The sequence below is a fragment of the Mustela lutreola genome, chromosome 1, assembly GCF_030435805.1.
Source record: "Mustela lutreola isolate mMusLut2 chromosome 1, mMusLut2.pri, whole genome shotgun sequence".
Classification (NCBI taxonomy): Eukaryota; Metazoa; Chordata; class Mammalia; order Carnivora; family Mustelidae; genus Mustela; species Mustela lutreola.
Window position 1 is genome coordinate 236,277,490 of NC_081290.1, and position 19,138 is coordinate 236,296,627.

At 38.3% G+C, this 19,138-nt stretch overlaps 2 protein-coding genes across 2 annotated transcripts; both read left to right on the top strand.

Annotated features, from left to right (window-relative positions):
* Positions 1-2,897: 2,897 nt before the first annotated feature.
* LOC131821604 (olfactory receptor 52N2) lies at positions 2,898-3,869 on the top strand. Its single transcript, XM_059157822.1, has one exon. It carries the CDS (start codon positions 2,898-2,900, stop codon positions 3,867-3,869), a length of 972 nt encoding a protein of 323 aa, XP_059013805.1.
* Positions 3,870-17,866: 13,997 nt separating this feature from the next.
* Positions 17,867-18,805, top strand: LOC131821611 (olfactory receptor 52E4-like). The gene has a single exon (XM_059157832.1). It carries the CDS (start codon positions 17,867-17,869, stop codon positions 18,803-18,805), a length of 939 nt encoding a protein of 312 aa, XP_059013815.1.
* The last annotated feature ends 333 nt before the right edge of the window (positions 18,806-19,138 follow it).

Below are 19,138 nucleotides of genomic sequence, written 5' to 3' on the forward strand. Positions count from 1 at the left end.
ATAAACCCAGTCTTTGCTGACACTGAGGTGAGTTTGGGTGATTCCCAAAGACTTGTATTTTCCCCAAATGTAACGCTTATAGTACAAGAAATACAAGTGTTTGAGATGTGGTTGATTGGAAGCCTAGTATTTCTTCTTGACTCCAATCAGAATGGATGACCACTTATTTAGGGACTAAGAGGGAAAACAGCATACCCCTAATTGTGAAATAAGTTTAAAACTACCTCAGAATTCATTGAATAAGAAGTTTGGACAATAAGGGGCTCCAATGGGAAGAACACAAAAGCTTTTGCCTTAATAGATATCTGTACTCAGAACTGCTTCTGGTAGAAATGGTCTTTGTGAGCAGGTGGAAAGTAACTGAATCTGAAAAGGCATTAAGAGGAATTCCTGAGAGGGGTTTCCCTATAGAAATCTTCCCATACAACCCTACTTCCAGGTGCTGTACAGTGTCTATGTGAACAAGTCCAGTTGTAGGATTCCAGCTATCTTGCAGACAAGTTCTCTCTCACAGAACGAGTTTCTCTGCAAGGATACCTCCCTTGGCTAAGGACTGATTTTCTGTTACTTTACACATTTATTCTTTTTCTTTCCTAGGACACAGTTAAGAACAAGTTTTCTCCTCTTCCAATGTCATAATGAATTATTTCAGCTAGTTACGCCCAACAGCTATTCCTTCACTAGTTTAGGACCATGGACAGAGAGTGATTAAACACATGACTTCAATATCAAACCATCGTACATCTTGATTCTCCCAGTTTTTAAGTGTTGTCAACTTAGACTTTTAATTGAGTTACCTTGCACTTACATTCTCTTATATATAAAATGAGGTTAATTATATGTACTCATGACATTAATATAAATTTGAATACATGAGTCAACACCATTGAAATTGTACCCAGTAGTGGAACAGATTCTGGTGTTTTTGGTTCACTAAGATAGTCCCCAAAAGTAGACTGATACCTGGCATGTAATCAATCAATAAATACCTGTTAAGTAAATAATATGTGTTTTAATGCATAATCTGGCAATTATTGTCTATTATTACAATAGATCACATATACTGATTATTTACTAAATGCCAGACAACACTTAAAGGATCAACTCTCATTTAACCTCTATAATCTATACTATTATTACCTTCCCTTTAAAAGCATTGAAATTGTTCAAGTCTATCCAGCTACTTAATGTTGGAAACTCATGGAGCCTCAGTGTCTATATTTCCATGAGTAAGCATACAATAAGACTCCACTTTCGTATTTTCGGAGGGCAGACATACCTATCTAGTTTTTTTTTTTTTCCCTTTTTATATCTAAGTTTAAAAGTAGCTTACTCAATAGCAGAATTCACAGATGATTCTCAGATGATTCTGGGGGAATCATCTGAGAGGGATAGTGTAGACAAAAATCTTATACTGAGGGAGAAAAAGAGCTGGCACTCTGCTTGTTTATGATTAATGAGTTAGATTAATTGCTTAGTTGTATGTTATTGCTGTTTGGAAGAGCCTGAGAATTTTCCATGATAGGCAATCTGTTTTAGTTTATAAGCCAGTTATTCAGAATGAAATATTCTTCTTTGTTATCTTAATATCCTGATCTTTTAGTCTTGTGGCTATAGTGTTCTCTTAGAAGGAAGCAGACATTAGTAGTGGCCTCCTATCCACACCATTCTCTCTGCAGAGGTTAAAATGGCCAACTGCTGAGTGACCTAGAATTAGCAGAAGACTTGTGAGGACTTAGCTAAATAAGATGTCCCTGGATATCATTTGAATGACAAGAGATATTTATCATTTTTTTCAGCCTAAAATATAAATTCAAGATAAGAGAATATATTTTCCTCTCTTGAAGGCCCTGGTAGCAAGCATGGTTTCTCAAGTTCAATTCTCTCTCTCTCTTTTTTTTTTCTACATAGAATATGACTTTATTTATTTTTTTTTAATTTAAACTCAATTAGGCAGGGAGCCTGGGTGGCTCACTCCGTTAAGCATCTGCCTTCAGCTCAGGTTATGATTTCAGGGTCCTGGGATTGAGCCCCACATCAAGCTCCCTGCTCAGCAGAGATCCTGTTTCTACTCTCCCTCTGCCTGCTTCCCCCGTCCTTGTGCTCTCTCTCTTTATCAAATAAAATAAATTTACTTACTTAATTAAATTAGCCAACATATAGTACATCATTAGTTTTCTATATAATGTTCAATGATTCATTAGTTGCATAAACACCCAGTGCTCATCAGATCATGTGCCCTCCTTAATATCCATCACCCAGTTACCCCAACCCACCACCCACCTTCCATTCCACAACCCTCAGTTTGTTTCCCAGAGTTAAGAGTCTCTCATGGTTTGTCTGTAAAGTTCAATTCTCAATCACCCAATAAAACTAAGGCTCTCAAAATCTAATACTACCTTTTGCACCCTAAGTGCACAGTGACACTTGAATAACAGCAGCTCTCAACAGCTCCATTTGAATTTATGTATATTAAACATGATAAGTTCTATCACATGGGGTACCTTATACTGAGGTAGGAACAGTAATAACAACAGTAGTATTACTGCTAATATTTATTGAGCATTTACTATAGTCTATGAACAGTTATAGCACATTATATATATTATTATGGAATAATTCCAACAAATTTCTGAGGCTGGCACAATGATTATACTCATTTGAGATTTAGAAAACAGAGGCATAAAATGACTAGTTGTCCATGTCATGTGCAAGGTTAAGAACCAGAGATGGAATGTGATGATAGATAATAAAACTCTAGGAAAACCACTTTTCATTAAAAAATATATTCTTTCTATATTTGGTTTCTGAGCCCCCTACTCACCTTAGAGTTATTTTCTTGTCCAGGAAATCACCACTTTTAAAGAACATAACATGCCCACCTCCTATGAGCCACTATGTGGGGGGGAAACAGCTCCAGCCTGACCCCAGGATTCTTTATCTTGAATGGTGTCCCTGGCCTGGAAGCTGCACACACCTGGATCGCCCTGCCCTTCTGCTTCATGTACATCATCGCTGTCCTGGGGAACTGTGGGCTCATCTACCTCATCAGCCATGAGGAGGCCCTGCACCGGCCCATGTACTACTTCCTGGCCCTGCTCTCCTTCACGGACGTCACCCTGTGCACCACCACTGTACCCAACATGCTGTGCATATTCTGGTTCAACCTCAAGGAGATTGACTTCAACGCCTGCCTGGCTCAGATGTTTTTTGTCCACACGCTGACTGGGATGGAGTCTGGGGTGCTCATGCTCATGGCCCTGGACCGCTATGTCGCCATCTGCTACCCCTTACGTTATTCCACCATCCTCACCAACCCTGTCATCGCCAAGGCTGGTCTTGCCACCTTCCTGAGGGGTGTGCTGCTCATCCTCCCATTCACTTTCCTCACCAAGCGTCTGCCCTACTGCCGGGGAAACTTCATTCCCCACACCTACTGTGACCACATGTCCGTGGCCAAGGTGTCCTGTGGCAACTTCAAGGTCAACGCTATCTATGGTCTCTTGGCAGCCCTCTTGATTGGGGGCTTTGATATGTTTTGTATTTCTGTGTCTTACACTATGATCTTGCGAGCAGTGGTGAGTTTGTCCTCTGCGGATGCTCGCCAGAAAGCCTTCGGCACCTGTACATCTCATATCTGTGCCATTGTGATCACCTATGTCCCAGCTTTTTTCACATTTTTTGCCCACCGTTTTGGAGGACACAGTATCCCCCACCATGCACACATCATTGTAGCCAACATTTACTTGCTACTGCCTCCTACAATGAACCCAATTGTTTATGGAATCAAGACCAAGCAGATCCGGGAAATTATGATCAGGTTTTTACTTGGAGATAGGTTGTCATTAGTCAAGACAAATAAGTCATAAAATAGATATATTGCTTAGGGGAAAGGGGGGTTAAAAGGGAGTGGAGAAGACCTTTGTAAATGCTGTGAGTAAAATGGTATTAAACACACAAGTCCTACTAATATGTAGATTTTCTAAAGCTTTTGTAACTATCTATTATGAAATAGTTCTTCTGTGTAAAGATCTGCCAAGACACAAATGTAGAATAAAAAATGATAAAGTAATGTACCCATTCCCTACAGGTTTTATGTTTGACAAAAGGATTATAGATTTCTGTGTCTAGGAAGAGCAGGTAATAAAACGAGGGGTGCAGGCCTGGTGTTGGTGCATGTTCTGTGTGAGGGAAGGGGAGACCCTCCAATGGGGAGCAAGTAGAGCATGTCTAGGAATTGTTTGTTTTCCCCATTTCATCAGTTTAGGACCTCCATTTAAAATGTACCTACAGGGGTGCCTGGGTGGGACAGTCAATTAAGCATCCAGCTCTTGTTTTTTTTTTTTTTAATTTTTTATTTTTTATAAACATATATTTTGATCCCCAGGGGTACAGGTCTGTGAATCACCAGGTTTACACACTTCACAGCACTCACCAAAGCACATACCCTCCCCAATGTCCATAATCCTACCCCCTTCTCCCAAACCCCCTCCCCCCAGCAACCCTCAGTTTGTTTTGTGAGATTAAGAGTCACTTCTGGTTTGTCTCCCTCCCAATCCCATCTTGTTTCATTGATTCTTCTTCTACCCACTTAAGCCTCCATGTTGTATCACCACTTCCTCATATCAGGGAGATCATATGATAGTTGTCTTTCTCTGCTTGACTTATTTCGCTAAGCATAATACGCTCTAGTTCCATCCATGTTGTTGCAAATGGCAAGATTTCATTTCTTTTGATGGCTGCATAGTATTCCATTGTGTATATATACCAAATCTTCTTGATCCATTCATCTGTTGATGGACATCTAGGTTCTTTCCATAGTTTGGCTATTGTGGACATTGCTGCTATAAACATTCGGGTGCATGTGCCCCTTTGGATCACTACATTTGTATCTTTAGGGTAAATACCCAATAGTGCAATTGCTGGGTCATAGGGCAGTTCTATTTTCAACATTTTGAGGAACCTCCATGCTGTTTTCCAGAGTGGCTGCACCAGCTTGCATTCCCACCAACAGTGTAGGAGGGTTCCCCTTTCTCCGCATCCTCGCCAGCATCTGTCATTTCCTGACTTGTTGATTTTAGCCATTCTGACTGGTGTGAGGTGATATCTCATTGTGGTTTTGATTTGTATTTCCCTGATGCCGAGTGATATGGAGCACTTTTTCATGTGTCTGTTCGCCATCTGGATGTCTTCTTTGCAGAAATGTCTGTTCATGTCCTCTGCCCATTTCTTGATTGGATTATTTGTTCTTTGGGTGTTGAGTTTGCTAAGTTCTTTATAGATTCTGGACACTAGTCCTTTATCTGATATGTCGTTTGCAAATATCTTCTCCCATTCTGTCAGTTGTCTTTTGATTTTGTTAACTGTTTCCTTTGCTGTGCAAAAGCTTTTGATCTTGATGAAATCCCAGTAGTTCATTTTTTCCCTTGCTTCCCTTGCCTTTTGCGTTGTTCCTAGGAAGATGTTGCTGCGGCAGAGGTCAAAGAGGTTGCTGCCCGTGTTCTCCTCAAGGATTTTGATGGATTCCTTTCGTACATTGAGGTCCTTCATCCATTTTGAGTCTATTTTTGTGTGTGGTGTAAGGGAATGGTCCAATTTCATTTTTCTGCATGTGGCTGTCCAATTTTCCCAGCACCATTTATTGAAAAGGCTGTCTTTTTTTCCATTGGACATTCTTTCCTGCTTTGTCGAAGATTAGTTGACCATAGATTTGAGGGTCTATTTCTGGGCTCTCTATTCTGTTCCATTGATCTATGTGTCTGTTTTTGTGCCAGTACCATGCTGTCTTGATGATGACAGCTTTGTAATAGAGCCTGAAGTCCGGAATTGTGATGCCACCAACGTTGGCTTTCTTTTTCAATATCCCTTTGGCTATACGAGGTCTTTTCTGGTTCCATATAAATTTTAGCATTATTTGTTCCATTTCTTTGAAAAAGATGGATGGTACTTTGATAGGAATTGCATTAAATGTGTAGATTGCTTTAGGTAGCATAGACATTTTCACAATATTTATTCTTCCAGTCCAGGAGCATGGAACATTTTTCCATTTCTTTGTGTCTTCCTCAATTTCTTTCATGAGTACTTTATAGTTTTCTGAGTATAGATTCTGTGTCTCTTTGGTTAGGTTTATTCCTAGGTATCTTATGGTTTTGGATGCAATTGTAAATGGGATTGACTCCTTAATATCTCTTTCTTCTGTCTTGCTGTTGGTGTAGAGAAATGCAACTGATTTCTGTGCATTGATTTTATATCCTGACACTTTACTGAATTCCTGTATAAGTTCTAGCAGTTTTGGAGTGGAGTCTTTTGGGTTTTCCACATATAGTATCATATCATCTGCGAAGAGTGATAATTTGACTTCTTCTTTGCCGATTTGGATGCCTTTAATTTCCTTTTGTTGTCTGATTGTTGAGGCTAGGACCTCTAGTACTATGTTGAATAGCAGTGGTGATAATGGACATCCCTGCCGTGTTCCTGACCTTAGCAGAAAAGCTTTCAGTTTTTCTCCATTGAGAATGATATTTGCGGTGGGTTTTTCATAGATGGCTTTGATGATATTGAGGTATGTGCCCTCTATCCCTACACTTTGAAGAGTTTTGATCAGGAAGGGATGTTGTACTTTGTCAAATGCTTTTTCAGCATCTATTGAGAGTATCATATGGTTCTTGTTCTTTCTTTTATTGATGTGTTGTATCACATTGATTTGCGGATGTTGAACCAACCTTGCAGCCCTGGAATAAATCCCACTTGGTCGTGGTGAATAATCCTTTTAATGTACTGTTGAATCCTATTGGCTAGTATTTTGGTGAGTATTTTCGCATCTGTGTTCATCAAGGATATCGGTCTATAGCTCTCTTTTTTGGTGGGATCCTTGTCTGGTTTTGGGATCAAGGTGATGCTGGCCTCATAAAATGAGTTTGGAAGTTTTCCTTCCATTTCTATTTTTTGGAACAGTTTCAGGAGAATAGGAATTAGTTCTTCTTTAAATGTTTGGAAAGAATTTACCATGCTAATGGACATCAGAAGAAAGCAGGAGTGGCAATCCTTATATCAGATCAATTAGATTTTAAGCCAAAGACTATAATAAGAGATGAGGAAAGACACTATATCATACTCAAACGGTCTGTCCAACAAGAAGATTTAACAATTTTAAGTATCTATGCCCCCAATGTGGGAGCAGCCAACTATATAAACCAATTAATAACAAAATCAAAGAAACACATCAACAATAATACAATAATAGTAGGGGACTTTAACACTCCCCTCACTGAAATGGACAGGTCATCCAAGCAAAAGATCAGCAAGGAAATAAAGGCCTTAAACGACACACTGGACCAGATGGACATCACAGATATATTCAGAACATTTCATCCCAAAGCAACAGAATACACATTCTTCTCTAGTGCACATGGAACATTCTCCAGAATAGATCACATCCTCGGTCCTAAATCAGGACTCAACCGGTATCAAAAGATTGGGATCATTCCCTGCATATTTTCAGACCACAATGCTCTAAAGCTAGAACTCAACCACAAAAGGAAGTTTGGAAAGAACCCAAATACATGGAGACTAAACAGTATCCTTCTAAAGAATGAATGGGTCAACCGGGAAATTAAAGAAGAATTGAAAAAAGTCATGGAAACAAATGATAATGAAAATACAACGGTTCAAAATCTGTGGGATACAACAAAGGCAGTCCTGAGAGGAAAATATATAGCGGTACAAGCCTTTCTCAAGAAACAAGAAAGGTCTCAGGTACACAACCTAACCCTACACCTAAAGGAGCTGGAGAAAGAACAAGAAAGAAACCCTAAGCCCAGCAGGAGAAGAGAAATCATAAAGATCAGAGCAGAAATCAATGAAATAGAAACCAAAAAAACAATAGAACAAATCAACGAAACTAGGAGCTGGTTCTTTGAAAGAATTAATAAAATTGGTAAACCCCTGGCCCGACTTATCAAAAAGAAAAGAGAAAGGACCCAAATAAATAAAATCATGAATGAAAGAGGAGAGATCACAACTAACACCAAAGAAATACAAACTATTATAAGAACATACTATGAGCAACTCTACGGCAATAAATTTGACAATCTGGAAGAAATGGATGCATTCCTAGAAACATATAAACTACCACAACTGAGCCAGGAAGAAATAGAAAGCCTGAACAGACCCATAACCAGTAAGGAGATTGAAACAGTCATTAAAAATCTCCAAACAAACAAAAGCCCAGTGCCAGACGGCTTCCCGGGGGAATTCTACCAGCTCTTGGTTTTGGCTCGGGTCATGATCTCATGACCATGAGATCAAGCCTAACATCAGGCCCGGTGCTCAGTGTGGAATCTGCTTGAGAGTCTCTCTCTCTCTGTCTCTCTCTCTGCCCACTCCCCACATGCTCTCTCTCTCAAATAAATAAATAAATAAATAAATCTTTAAAATGCACCTACAAAATATAATTGTGATGTTATCAGTGAAACAGACAAAAGCAATAATTAAATGACTAGTATGTGTTTAATTCATCCACTCATTCATTCATTTTGAGATACTTTTTTAGGTCATATCATTGGTCATACCTCAGGTTTAATGCGAGAGAGAAAGGCAGAGTTGAATGGAAGCAATCCCTGACCTTGGGCTGCTTAGAGCATGGACTCTGGTCAGGGACACAGGAGAAGAAACATAAAGGAAAGAAAGAAAAGAGATGATACAAATGGATGCAGTATGGAGAAAATAAAATGTTAGTTAGGAAAGAGTTGGGGTAAACATGAGTTTTGGATCCACATAGTCCCAAGATTTAAATCTAATGTCTTCATTTTTAGCCACAAGACTTTAACAGACCATTTAATCTCTCTAAATTTCAGCTTCTATACTTTTTATCAAATGTGGGGAAAACATACCACAAAGATTATCTGGCTGATTAAATCCTCTAATGAAAAACAAAAAAGCACTTAACATAATTTCTAATATGTACTAACCATTTAATAAATTAGAGCTGAGATCATTATTATTATAACCTATATTTTTCAACTCTGATTCATTCTGAACATCGTAGTTTGAGGCGAAATCTTTCCAATTATATAGGTAGTAGAGAATCAGTTTTATTTCATCTCCCAAACATGTCATCAAAATCAGCCCACAAAGTTTTCTGCATACCTTCTATGTGAGTGATTCCATGTCATGCACTGAAAGATAGAAGTGAGTACAAACACACTAATGAATTTCTATTTTAGTACAAGATATAAAATGCAATGGAATCATTATTATAAAATAGTAACAGGGTCATTGCACAAAAAATTATTATAAAATTCATGAAAACTAAATGATTCTCAAAGGCCATTGTGGATGGTAAGTAAAGATTTTATAGAGAAGGTAGGAGATGAGATGAATCTTGATATATGTATAAGTATTTTAAAAAGAAAGGGTGGGTAGGGATTGTTATTCTTAAAAATGAAACAATATATGCAAAAGTTTGAAGCCAATATCGAGCACAGCCAGTTCAAGCCTAGAAATGTTTTGGGGTAACTGGAGAGGAAAGAGAAAAGACAAGGAACAAAAGACTCAGAAAAATAGATAGAAGTGGTATCTGGAAGTTCCCTGTCTGTGAGTTTCTGCATGACCTCAGGCATGCCACCCTCTGCTTTTGGACTTTGAGAGATACCAAGTTCTTAGAATTGCCCTTGACCTGAAAGTAGCTGCAGCCCCCTTTGTCACCTGCCTGGACTCTTCAGATCTCTATCATACCTTCTGCCCCTGAAGCCTATCTCCCTCTCCTTTTTCCTCCTCCAAAATTTTTCTCTCATCCCTAGCAACTCAATTTTCTTTGTGGCTACTCACTTCTCCAGCCCCCCATCCCAGCTTCTGAACCTCATGGCAGAGTGGAGATTCCTTGTGTATTCCCCTGAGTATCCTTCTATCAAAGGGTGGATAGCTTGCTTCCACAGTAAATGGTTTTGCAGGAAATAATAGTAACAACAAGAAAGATACACAGCATTTATTTTCCAAGTACTTTTCCAAGAATTGTATACTTATTGGATCCTAAAAATAACTATGAGGATGCTGCTATCTTATGTCCCATTTTCAGACAAGCAAACTGAGGCACAGAGAGGTTAATGACTAAATGAAACTCACATATCCAGCAAGTGATAGAGCATGGATTTTAACCCAGCCAGTTTGTTTCCAGGGCTTTTGACTGTAATGTCTATAATATACTGCATAGTTTCTCTAAGAGATTAAGAATTGCTTGTGGCCCACTCTTCATGATTGGAATGGTGAAAAGTCCCCTCCATGATGATCCTGTATCACTTCAAAGGATATTTTTTAATGGCTTACTTAAATATAGAAGTTGGACATCAGATTCTTCAAGGTCCCTCACTGTATGGTCTCATGAGCAAACACTATTATTGCCTCTTTTTTAATTTACGCTGACAGATGACTACTACAAAGGGCCTGCGGACAAATTTTAGCAATTAAATATTTTTCTCCTAGCATGAATGGAAATATCAGTTTCTTGCTCAAGTGCAGTTACATCAAAGATATCCACCCTAACAAGTCCTGTCTAGTACTCTTGATTTTCTTTGTCCTGCTCTGATTTTTTTTTTTCATAGTGCATAGCCCTTTCTATTTTATAATACATCTTACCTAGTCATTATGTTAATATTTATTGGATGCACTCTCCAACTCCACTCTTTAGGATTTTAGTATCCTGACTATAGATCTTTACCTTATTTGTTTACTGATGTACCTCAAACTCCACATTGATTATCTGTTCACAGAATAGGTACAATGAAAGCATTTCACCAGGGACTTAATCTAGAAAAGGTGAGTAGGGATTCTATGCTGAGAAGGAGGCATTTAAATTGTTACGTGGAAAGTAGAGAAAAAAGCCAACTAGACAAAGGGGAGAAAAAAAGATCTGTAACTGACCTGTCTTATGTGGTCACACTGTAAATTTTTTGTAACTCACTTTATATTATAACATATTATGAACATTTTTCATGCGAATAAGTATACTCCCAACTTATAATTTTTGTCCTAGATGTGATCATATATTTTGTTTTGCAGGGGATGGAAACCTTTCTTCCTAGGGTCCCTGGTTGGTCCAAAATTTTAACTGACAAAGAGAGACTAACAGAAGATAAGCCTGCACATCTATTCAAATTTTTGCATGTATGTGGGAGCCTTCCTAAAAAATTGAAGTGAGGAAATGACCAGAGCAGGAAGCTTTTTTTTTTTTTTAATTTTTTATTTTTATAAACATATATTTTTAGTCCCCAGGGGTACAGGTCGGTGAATCACCAGGTTTACACACTTCACAGCACTCACCAAAGCACATACCCTCCCCAATGTCCATAATCCCACACCCCCTTCTCCCAAACCCCCTCCCCCCAGCAACCCTCAGTTTGTTTTGTAAGATTAAGAGTCACTTATGATTTGTCTCCCTCCCATTCCCATCTTGTTTCATTGATTCTTCTCCTACCCACTTAAGCCCCCATGTTGCATCACCACTTCCTCATATCAGGGAGATCATATGATAGTTGTCTTTCTCTGCTTGACTTATTTCACTAAGAATGATTCGCTCTAGTTCCATCCATGTTGCCCCAAATGGCTTTTTTACTTTTCAGACAAAGAATAGACTTGGGAAGAATTGACACAGAAGTTTGGTTTAGGGGAAGTAAATAGTAAAGAAATAACTAAGAAGATAACAGTGTAACAACATTTGTTTGTAGGTTACTTTGGTTCCGTTGCTGGGCTGATGAGAGTCTGTTTCCACTGAAAGAATTTATTTCTTGCCTCCAGGCAACAAGGCAGTAACTTTTTCTGCATTTACTTCTTAATTGCCTTCAGCTCAAAATATTTTTTTTATGCCAAAGAGGCAAATTTTGAGCTTAAATATTCTGGTTTCCTTTAGTTTCATACATATTGATCATATATGGATAAAATTCAAGACTCAAGTTTACCAAACACTATACAATGAGGTAAAATCTCTCACAACTTGGGGTGCCTGGGTGGCTCAGCCTTTAAGCATCTGCCATTGGTTCAGGTCATGATCCCAGAGTCCTGGGATCAAGATCCACTTTGGGTTCCCTGCTCTCTGGGAAGACTCCTTCTCCCACTCCCACTACCCCTGCTTGTGTTCCCTCTCTTGCTGTCTCTCTCTCTCTGTCAAATAAATAAATAAAATCTGAAAACAAAACAAAACAAAATCTCATACAACATAAAACTCCTCTCTGGAGGCAATCACCATCATCAGATCTTAAATTTGTTCCTTCAGATTCCTCTATGTACCTGGACTTTTTAAAATCTAAATAGTAGCATACTCAATACTTCCCATTTTTCATTTTATAATATATGTTGTTATTCCTATATCCTATATCTCTTTATATACAACTTCTTTCCTCTTTGTATTATAATTTCCTTCTTTTACATTTGGAGTATACCTAAACAATGTTGGGGAGCATAAGCTTTACAAACCTCATTTTTTCCACTTAATTTTAAATGGAAACTTAAAAATTTTTTCTGGGAGGAACTGTTTGATCTTAGTTAGGGCATCTTCCCTTTCTTCAGAGAGCTAATATAAATGTGTATCCCCATAAAGTACAAATTCTACTTTTTTCCTATGTCCATTACAATTTGTTTTAGTAAGTTTTCAAATATTTGCCATTTGGAGAGGTAAAACAGTGTACCTTTGTAATTTATACATTTTCATATTTTGAATGAAATTAAGCATACTAAAAAATGCTTATAATTGATTTTTGTGTGCATTATCTATTTATACATTCACCTGTTATTTCATTAAGCATTTGAAAGTGATATGTTATAGCTATTTACTTATTTAGGTATTCATTCTTTTTAAATTTTTTTTATTTATTTTCAGCATAAGAGTATTCATTGTTTGTTTGTTTTTTGAGATAGTATTTTTTTTCATTTATTTATTTTCAGCATAACAGTATCATTATTTTTTCACCACATCCAGTGCTCCATGCAATCCGTGCCCTCTATCATACCCACCACCTAGTTCCCTAACCTCCCACCCCCCCGCCACTTCAAACCCCTCAGATTGTTTTTCAGAGTCCATAGTCTCTCATGATTCACCTCCCCTTCCAATTTGCCCCAACCCCCTTCTCTCTAACTCCCCGTATCCTCCATGCTTTTTGTTATGCTCCACAAATAAGTGAAACCATATGATAATTGACTCTCTCTGCTTGACTTATTTCACTCAGCATAATCTCTTCCAGTCCCATCCATATGCTACAAAAGTTGGGTATTCATCCTTTCTGATGGAGGCATAATACTCCATACTGTATATGGACTACATCTTCCTTATCCATTCGTCCATTGAAGGGCATCTTGGCTCTTTCCACAGTTTGGCGACTGTGGCCATTGCTGCTATAAACATTGGGGTACAGACAGCCCTTCTTTTCACGACATCTGTATCTTTGGGGTAAATACCCAGGAGTACAATGGCAGGGTCATAGGGAAGCTCTATTTTTAATTTCTTGAGGAATCTCCACACTGTTCTCCAAAGAGGCTGTACCAACTTGCATTCCCACCAACAGTGGAAGAGGGTTCCCCTTTCTTTATATCCTCTCCAACACATGTTGTTTCCTGTCTTGCTAATTTTGGCCATTCTATCTGGTGTAAGGTGATATCTCAATGTAGTTTTAATTTGAATCTCCCTGATGACTAGTGATGATGAACATTTTTTCATGTGTCTGATAGCCATTTGTATGTCTTCATTGGAGAAGTGTCTGTTCATATCTTCTGCCCATTTTTTGATATGATTGTCTGCTTTGTGTGTGTTGAGTTTCTGGAGTTCTTTACAGATGCTGGATATCAACCTTTTGTCTGTACTGTCATTTGGAAATATCTTCTCCCATTCCGTGGGTTGCCTCTTTGTTTTTTTGATTGTTTCCTTTGCTGTGCAGAAGCTTTTAATCTTGATGAAGTCTGTTGGAGGCTACGGCATGGTTGGAGTCCTGGATCAAACCAGGCCCTGACTTGTGTCTCCTTCAAAGTCTGGACTCCTTATCAGGTCATGAATTCTTAGTTGGTCCTTGTTGTTCCTGTACCTCCCATAACCCACTCCCTGGTTGATTGTCTTGCTAATGGCTTTAGGGAGACTACCTGGCATTACAAGGTTTGCTTGTAGTTAATGTAAACTTGTTATAGAAACTTGAGGTCATCTCACTAGGTACTGATGTATTACTCCTTCTATTGTGGTCTGCCTTATAAATGTTTGTAAGATGTGGAATAAAATCGGCACTGTTGGACATCATCCTCAGTGTCCCTCCTGCCCCCATCTTTGTCTCTTAATTTCTTTTCACCATCCTCTTACCCTCATGTTTCCTGGTCGATTTGTCGCGCCAGCCGTGACAAAGTCTCAAAAGTTCATTTTTGCTTTTGTTTCCATTGCCTTTGGAGAGATCACAACTAACACCAAGGAAGTAGAAACAATCATTAGAAGTTATTATCAACAGTTATATGCCAATAAGCTAAGCAACCTAGATGAAATGGACGCATTCCTGGAAAACTATAAACTCCCAAAATTGAACCAGGAAGAAATTGACAACCTGAATAGACTAATATCTAGTAACGAGATTGAAGCAGTGATAAAAAACCTCCCAAAAAACAAGAGCCCAGGACCTGATGGAGTCCCTGGGGAATTCTACCAAACTTTCAAAGAAGAAATAACACCTATTCTCCTGAAGTTGTTTCAAAAAATTGAAGCAGAAGGAAAACTTCCATACTCTTTCTATGAAGCCAACATTACCCTGATCCCCAAACCAGGCAAAGACCCTACCAAAAAGGAGAATTTCAGACCAATATCACCGATGAATATGGATGCTAATATTCTAACAAAATCCTAGCAAACAGGATCCAACAGCACATTAAAAAGATTATCCACCATGACCAGGCAGGATTCATCCCTGGACTACAAGAATGGTTCAACATTCACAAACCAATCAATGTGATAGAACAAATTAATAAGGGAAAAGAGAAGAACCACATGGTCCTCTCAGTTGATGCAGAAAAAGCATTTGACAAAATCCAGCATCCGTTCCTGATTAAAACACTCCAAAGTATAGGGATAGAGGGAACATTCCTGAACTTCATAAAATCTATCTATGAAAGACCCAGAGCAAATAAAGTCATTTCTTATAAAGTACCCATTGGTGGTATTCAGAGTACATTCATCACCATCCACCAGTATTATCTTCAATGATTTCAGTGAGGACACACTCAGTATTATGGATTTAAATGGCCTGAGTTTCTGATGGCATTGGGTAGGACAAATAGAAGCCATTATTTGGAGTAAGTGATTAGACTGATAAGAAGGGGTTAATCTTTCAGATTCCTTACAGGTTGGCCCCTTGCATAGGCAGTTGGTTTCCTACAGAATACCATGAAAACTGGCTATAGGTAAGTCACAACTTCAATTCTGGAAGAGTGTTGAAAGGTGGATCATGTTAACAGCTCACCACATCACATATAGCAGTAAATTATTTAGTTCTCCCCCATCCCTTCCCCTCATTTAATTCTCACAGTTCTCATGGGTTTCTCAAATTTCCATATTGCATTCACTAACCTGTATCCACTCATATATCGGGGATTTGTAGCCTCTTTACAACATTATTCTACTGTCCAAGTAAAAGTATTCACTTGTTTAGCCTAGACCCTGCAAGCCTAATATATGCTGATCTGAACAAAAAAGACATACAGCTTGGACAGCATGAGAAGGAACATCTGAGCTCTCAATTCTGACTTGGTAGAGTAGGGCTGCTGCTTCCAGGTCACAGTGATTTGGATCCTAGGGAAGGAGATACTGAATCTCTATATATGAATCCAAAATGCAATATGTAATGGAGGACCTAAAATCCAGCTACAACCCCAATGTCTATGAAATTCCACTAACTACACAATTCTAAAAGATTTGGCACTTGCACTGTTTACCCACTCCCCCTAATTTGAGCTAGAGTAGGAGGACTCAAAAGGCCTTAGAGCCTTCTTCCTCAGTGTTATTCCGTACCACTTTTACACATCATGGTGTTAGTATTATTCTTATACTTGTTATTTCTCCAGCCTATGTATACTTTCCTAATTATTTTACCTTGCTTCTATTATTGTAAATCAAAATCAACACTTCTGAAAAGTTTAATGTTTTTAGGCCAAAGGTAAAGCTGGGGGATAGAATCTGTGGGTCAGAGTAGAGACTAATAATGCAAGGCAACAACTGTAGATCCCAGAGTTCAGAAAAAGAGTCATAGGAGAATTAACTGTCTTTTTTTTCAGGAAGAGGAACCCTCCAGACCCTAGGGATTAAGGGTTCTGTGGGAGATACACTGGGGTTTGGACATCTGCTGCAGCACAAGTATAAACTTTCCTTTGTAGGTGTGACAAATACAATGAAGTCTGAAGGGGAGATGTTGCTGTAGTCTGATCATAAAAGAATCATGGTCATGGCCAAGCCAAGTGGTGCTGCTCAAGGGTGGGTTCTGGGAGCCAGGTACTGGAGATAAGGGATCGGAGGTCTGAGAAATAGTTGAAACAGGAAATGCCTGAAATAGGGTTGAAGCTGTGAGGAACAGAAGAACATTAGGTAGGTATTGTTTAAATATTTTTGGTAGAGGTAAATTCTCTTACTTTTTTTCTCCTTAATTTCAGTATTTTTTAAAGTATAGATCAAACAGTATATTTTAAAATAAAATATATTCTTTTGTTTTTATTTTTGCTATCCAGAATTTTTAGAGTAAGTTTTGATAAAAAATTTCTATAGAAAACTTGAGAAAGCCCTTAGAAATAAGTACTTCCTTCATCTGTCCATCTTACCTAGATTCTCACTGAACTGAGGGGCTTGGGGAACCTCCCAAGCAGAACCACTTCACTCCAACTTACCACACTAACCATGGACTATAGAAAAAGAGGAAAATAAACTAAATAAGAAGTTCATTTTCTTTATTCCTTACAAACCTACTACCTGATATCCTAGAGAGTCACCAACTTTCCTAAAACCCTATTTCACAGACTTATCAGAGAAGAGCATTTATCACTTTCAGTTCATGACCCACAAGGTGGAAGGAGCCTCCTTTCCAGATTCAAATCCAAGGGTCATCCCATGTCTCAAATGTATTTGATGTTGATTGTTGCCAGGGGGTGGGGGGGTGTGCAAAATGGGTGAAGGGGACTAGGAAGTACAGGTTTCCAGTTATGGAAAGAATAAGTCACAGGAATAAAAAGCACAAAACAGAGAATATAGTTAATGATATCATAATAGTGATGAAACAGGACAGGTGGTAGCTACACTTGTGATCAGTATAGAAGATGAACACTTAAAACTAATGTAACATTGTGTCAACTATACTCAAATAAAAAACATATTTAGTGTTCATTAATTTTACACTAAATCATTTATCTGCTTAGTATCACCTTGCTAGAGGGAACTTCCCTCACAATAAATTTAAATAGACACCAACTTCATTACTATCCAATGCCATGCTTTGTTTTTCTTATATCACCTATATATCTTATATCCCTTATATCCTTTAAATCTTCCCAGTATACATATTTGAATATGCACATATATGATATCTGTACCCCCCACACTTTTTTTTGTTTATTTGAATATTATCTGTCTCATCCCCCAAATAATAATATTATAAAATCAGATTTTCTCACATTTGTTCACTACACTTAGCAGAATTAATATTTTTTAATATCTGAATCAATCCACATATTAAGGGCTGGCATAAAACTTCCTTCTTGATTTCCTGTTGATCATCACCCAAAATTTACTGTATTCTTTATTGGATGTGGTTTGACCTTTTAAATATTTGATAATTTGTTTTATCTGCAATTTCAAAAGAACGGAGAGAGGATGTCCCCTTCAAATGATACCAAGTTCCACCCCTCCTATTTCCTCCTGCTGGGAGTTCCTGGCCTTGAAGAGATGCACATCTGGATTGGGTTTCCTTTTTGTTCTGTGTATTTGATCGCCCTTGTGGGGAACATCACTATCTTGTTTGTGATCAAGAATGAAAAGAGTCTTCATCAGCCTATGTTTTACTTCTTGGCTATGTTAGCCTCCATTGATCTAGGCCTGTCCTCATCCACTATCCCCAAAATGTTGGGAATATTCTGGTTTAATTTGAAGGAGATTAGCTTTGGAGGCTGTGTCACCCAGATGTTCTTTATTCATATATTCACTGCCATGGAAACTGTTGTGTTGGTGGCGATGGCCTTTGATCGCCATGTTGCCATCTGCAATCCTCTGAGATACAGCCTGATTCTCACAAATAGGGTTATTGGTTTCATCCTTGTTGTAGTGTTTGGAGTTAATTTCATTTTGGTAATCCCTCTGGTGTTTCTCATCTTGCGACTTCCCTTCTGTGGATACCATATAATCCCCCACACATACTGTGAGCACATGGGAATTGCTCGGCTGGCCTGTGCCAATATAAAGGTAAACATGATATTTGGATTAATTCTTATATCAATGGTGTTTGTTGATGTTGTACTGATTGTTATCTCCTATGTGAGAATACTCCGAGCTGTCTTCTGCCTTCCTTCTCAGGATGCCAGACTCAAAGCGCTTCATACATGTGGCTCCCATATCTGTGTTATCCTAGCCTTTTTCACTCCAGCTTTTTTCTCCTTCTTGACCCACAGGTTTGGCAGGAATATTCCCGTATACATTCACATTCTCCTGGCCAATCTATATGTTGTTGTTCCACCTGCCCTCAATCCTATCATCTATGGAGTGAGGACTAGGCAGATTCGAGAAAATGTTTCAAGAATCTTTCTGAAAAAAGATTGACAGAAACTGTCTCAGAGATAACTCACTTTAATCTAGAGGAAAGAGATTACTTTTCTCAACTACAGAATCCTGTAACAGAAAAAAAGACATGGACCTTAGTATTATGTCATTCATAATTTCCCTAGCTCTCCCATCTTGAACATATAACAAGATTTATGTCAAAATAATCAGTGTGAATTTTATGGAACACCTAAAAGTTTTGGACAACTTAGTTATAATACTTTATTACTCTCCAGTATAACTTCTACAGAGCATGTATTATAGACAGAACTATGAAATGAAATGCTTTTTATTTGCAAATAGTTTTGTGTCAGCCACATTACTAAATTTATA

Bases quoted from the DNA above. Each gene is read 5' to 3' on its own strand.
- LOC131821604 (XM_059157822.1), top strand. From the start codon at position 2,898: ATGTGGGGGGGAAACAGCTCCAGCCTGACCCCAGGATTCTTTATCTTG.
- LOC131821611 (XM_059157832.1), top strand. From the start codon at position 17,867: ATGTCCCCTTCAAATGATACCAAGTTCCACCCCTCCTATTTCCTCCTG.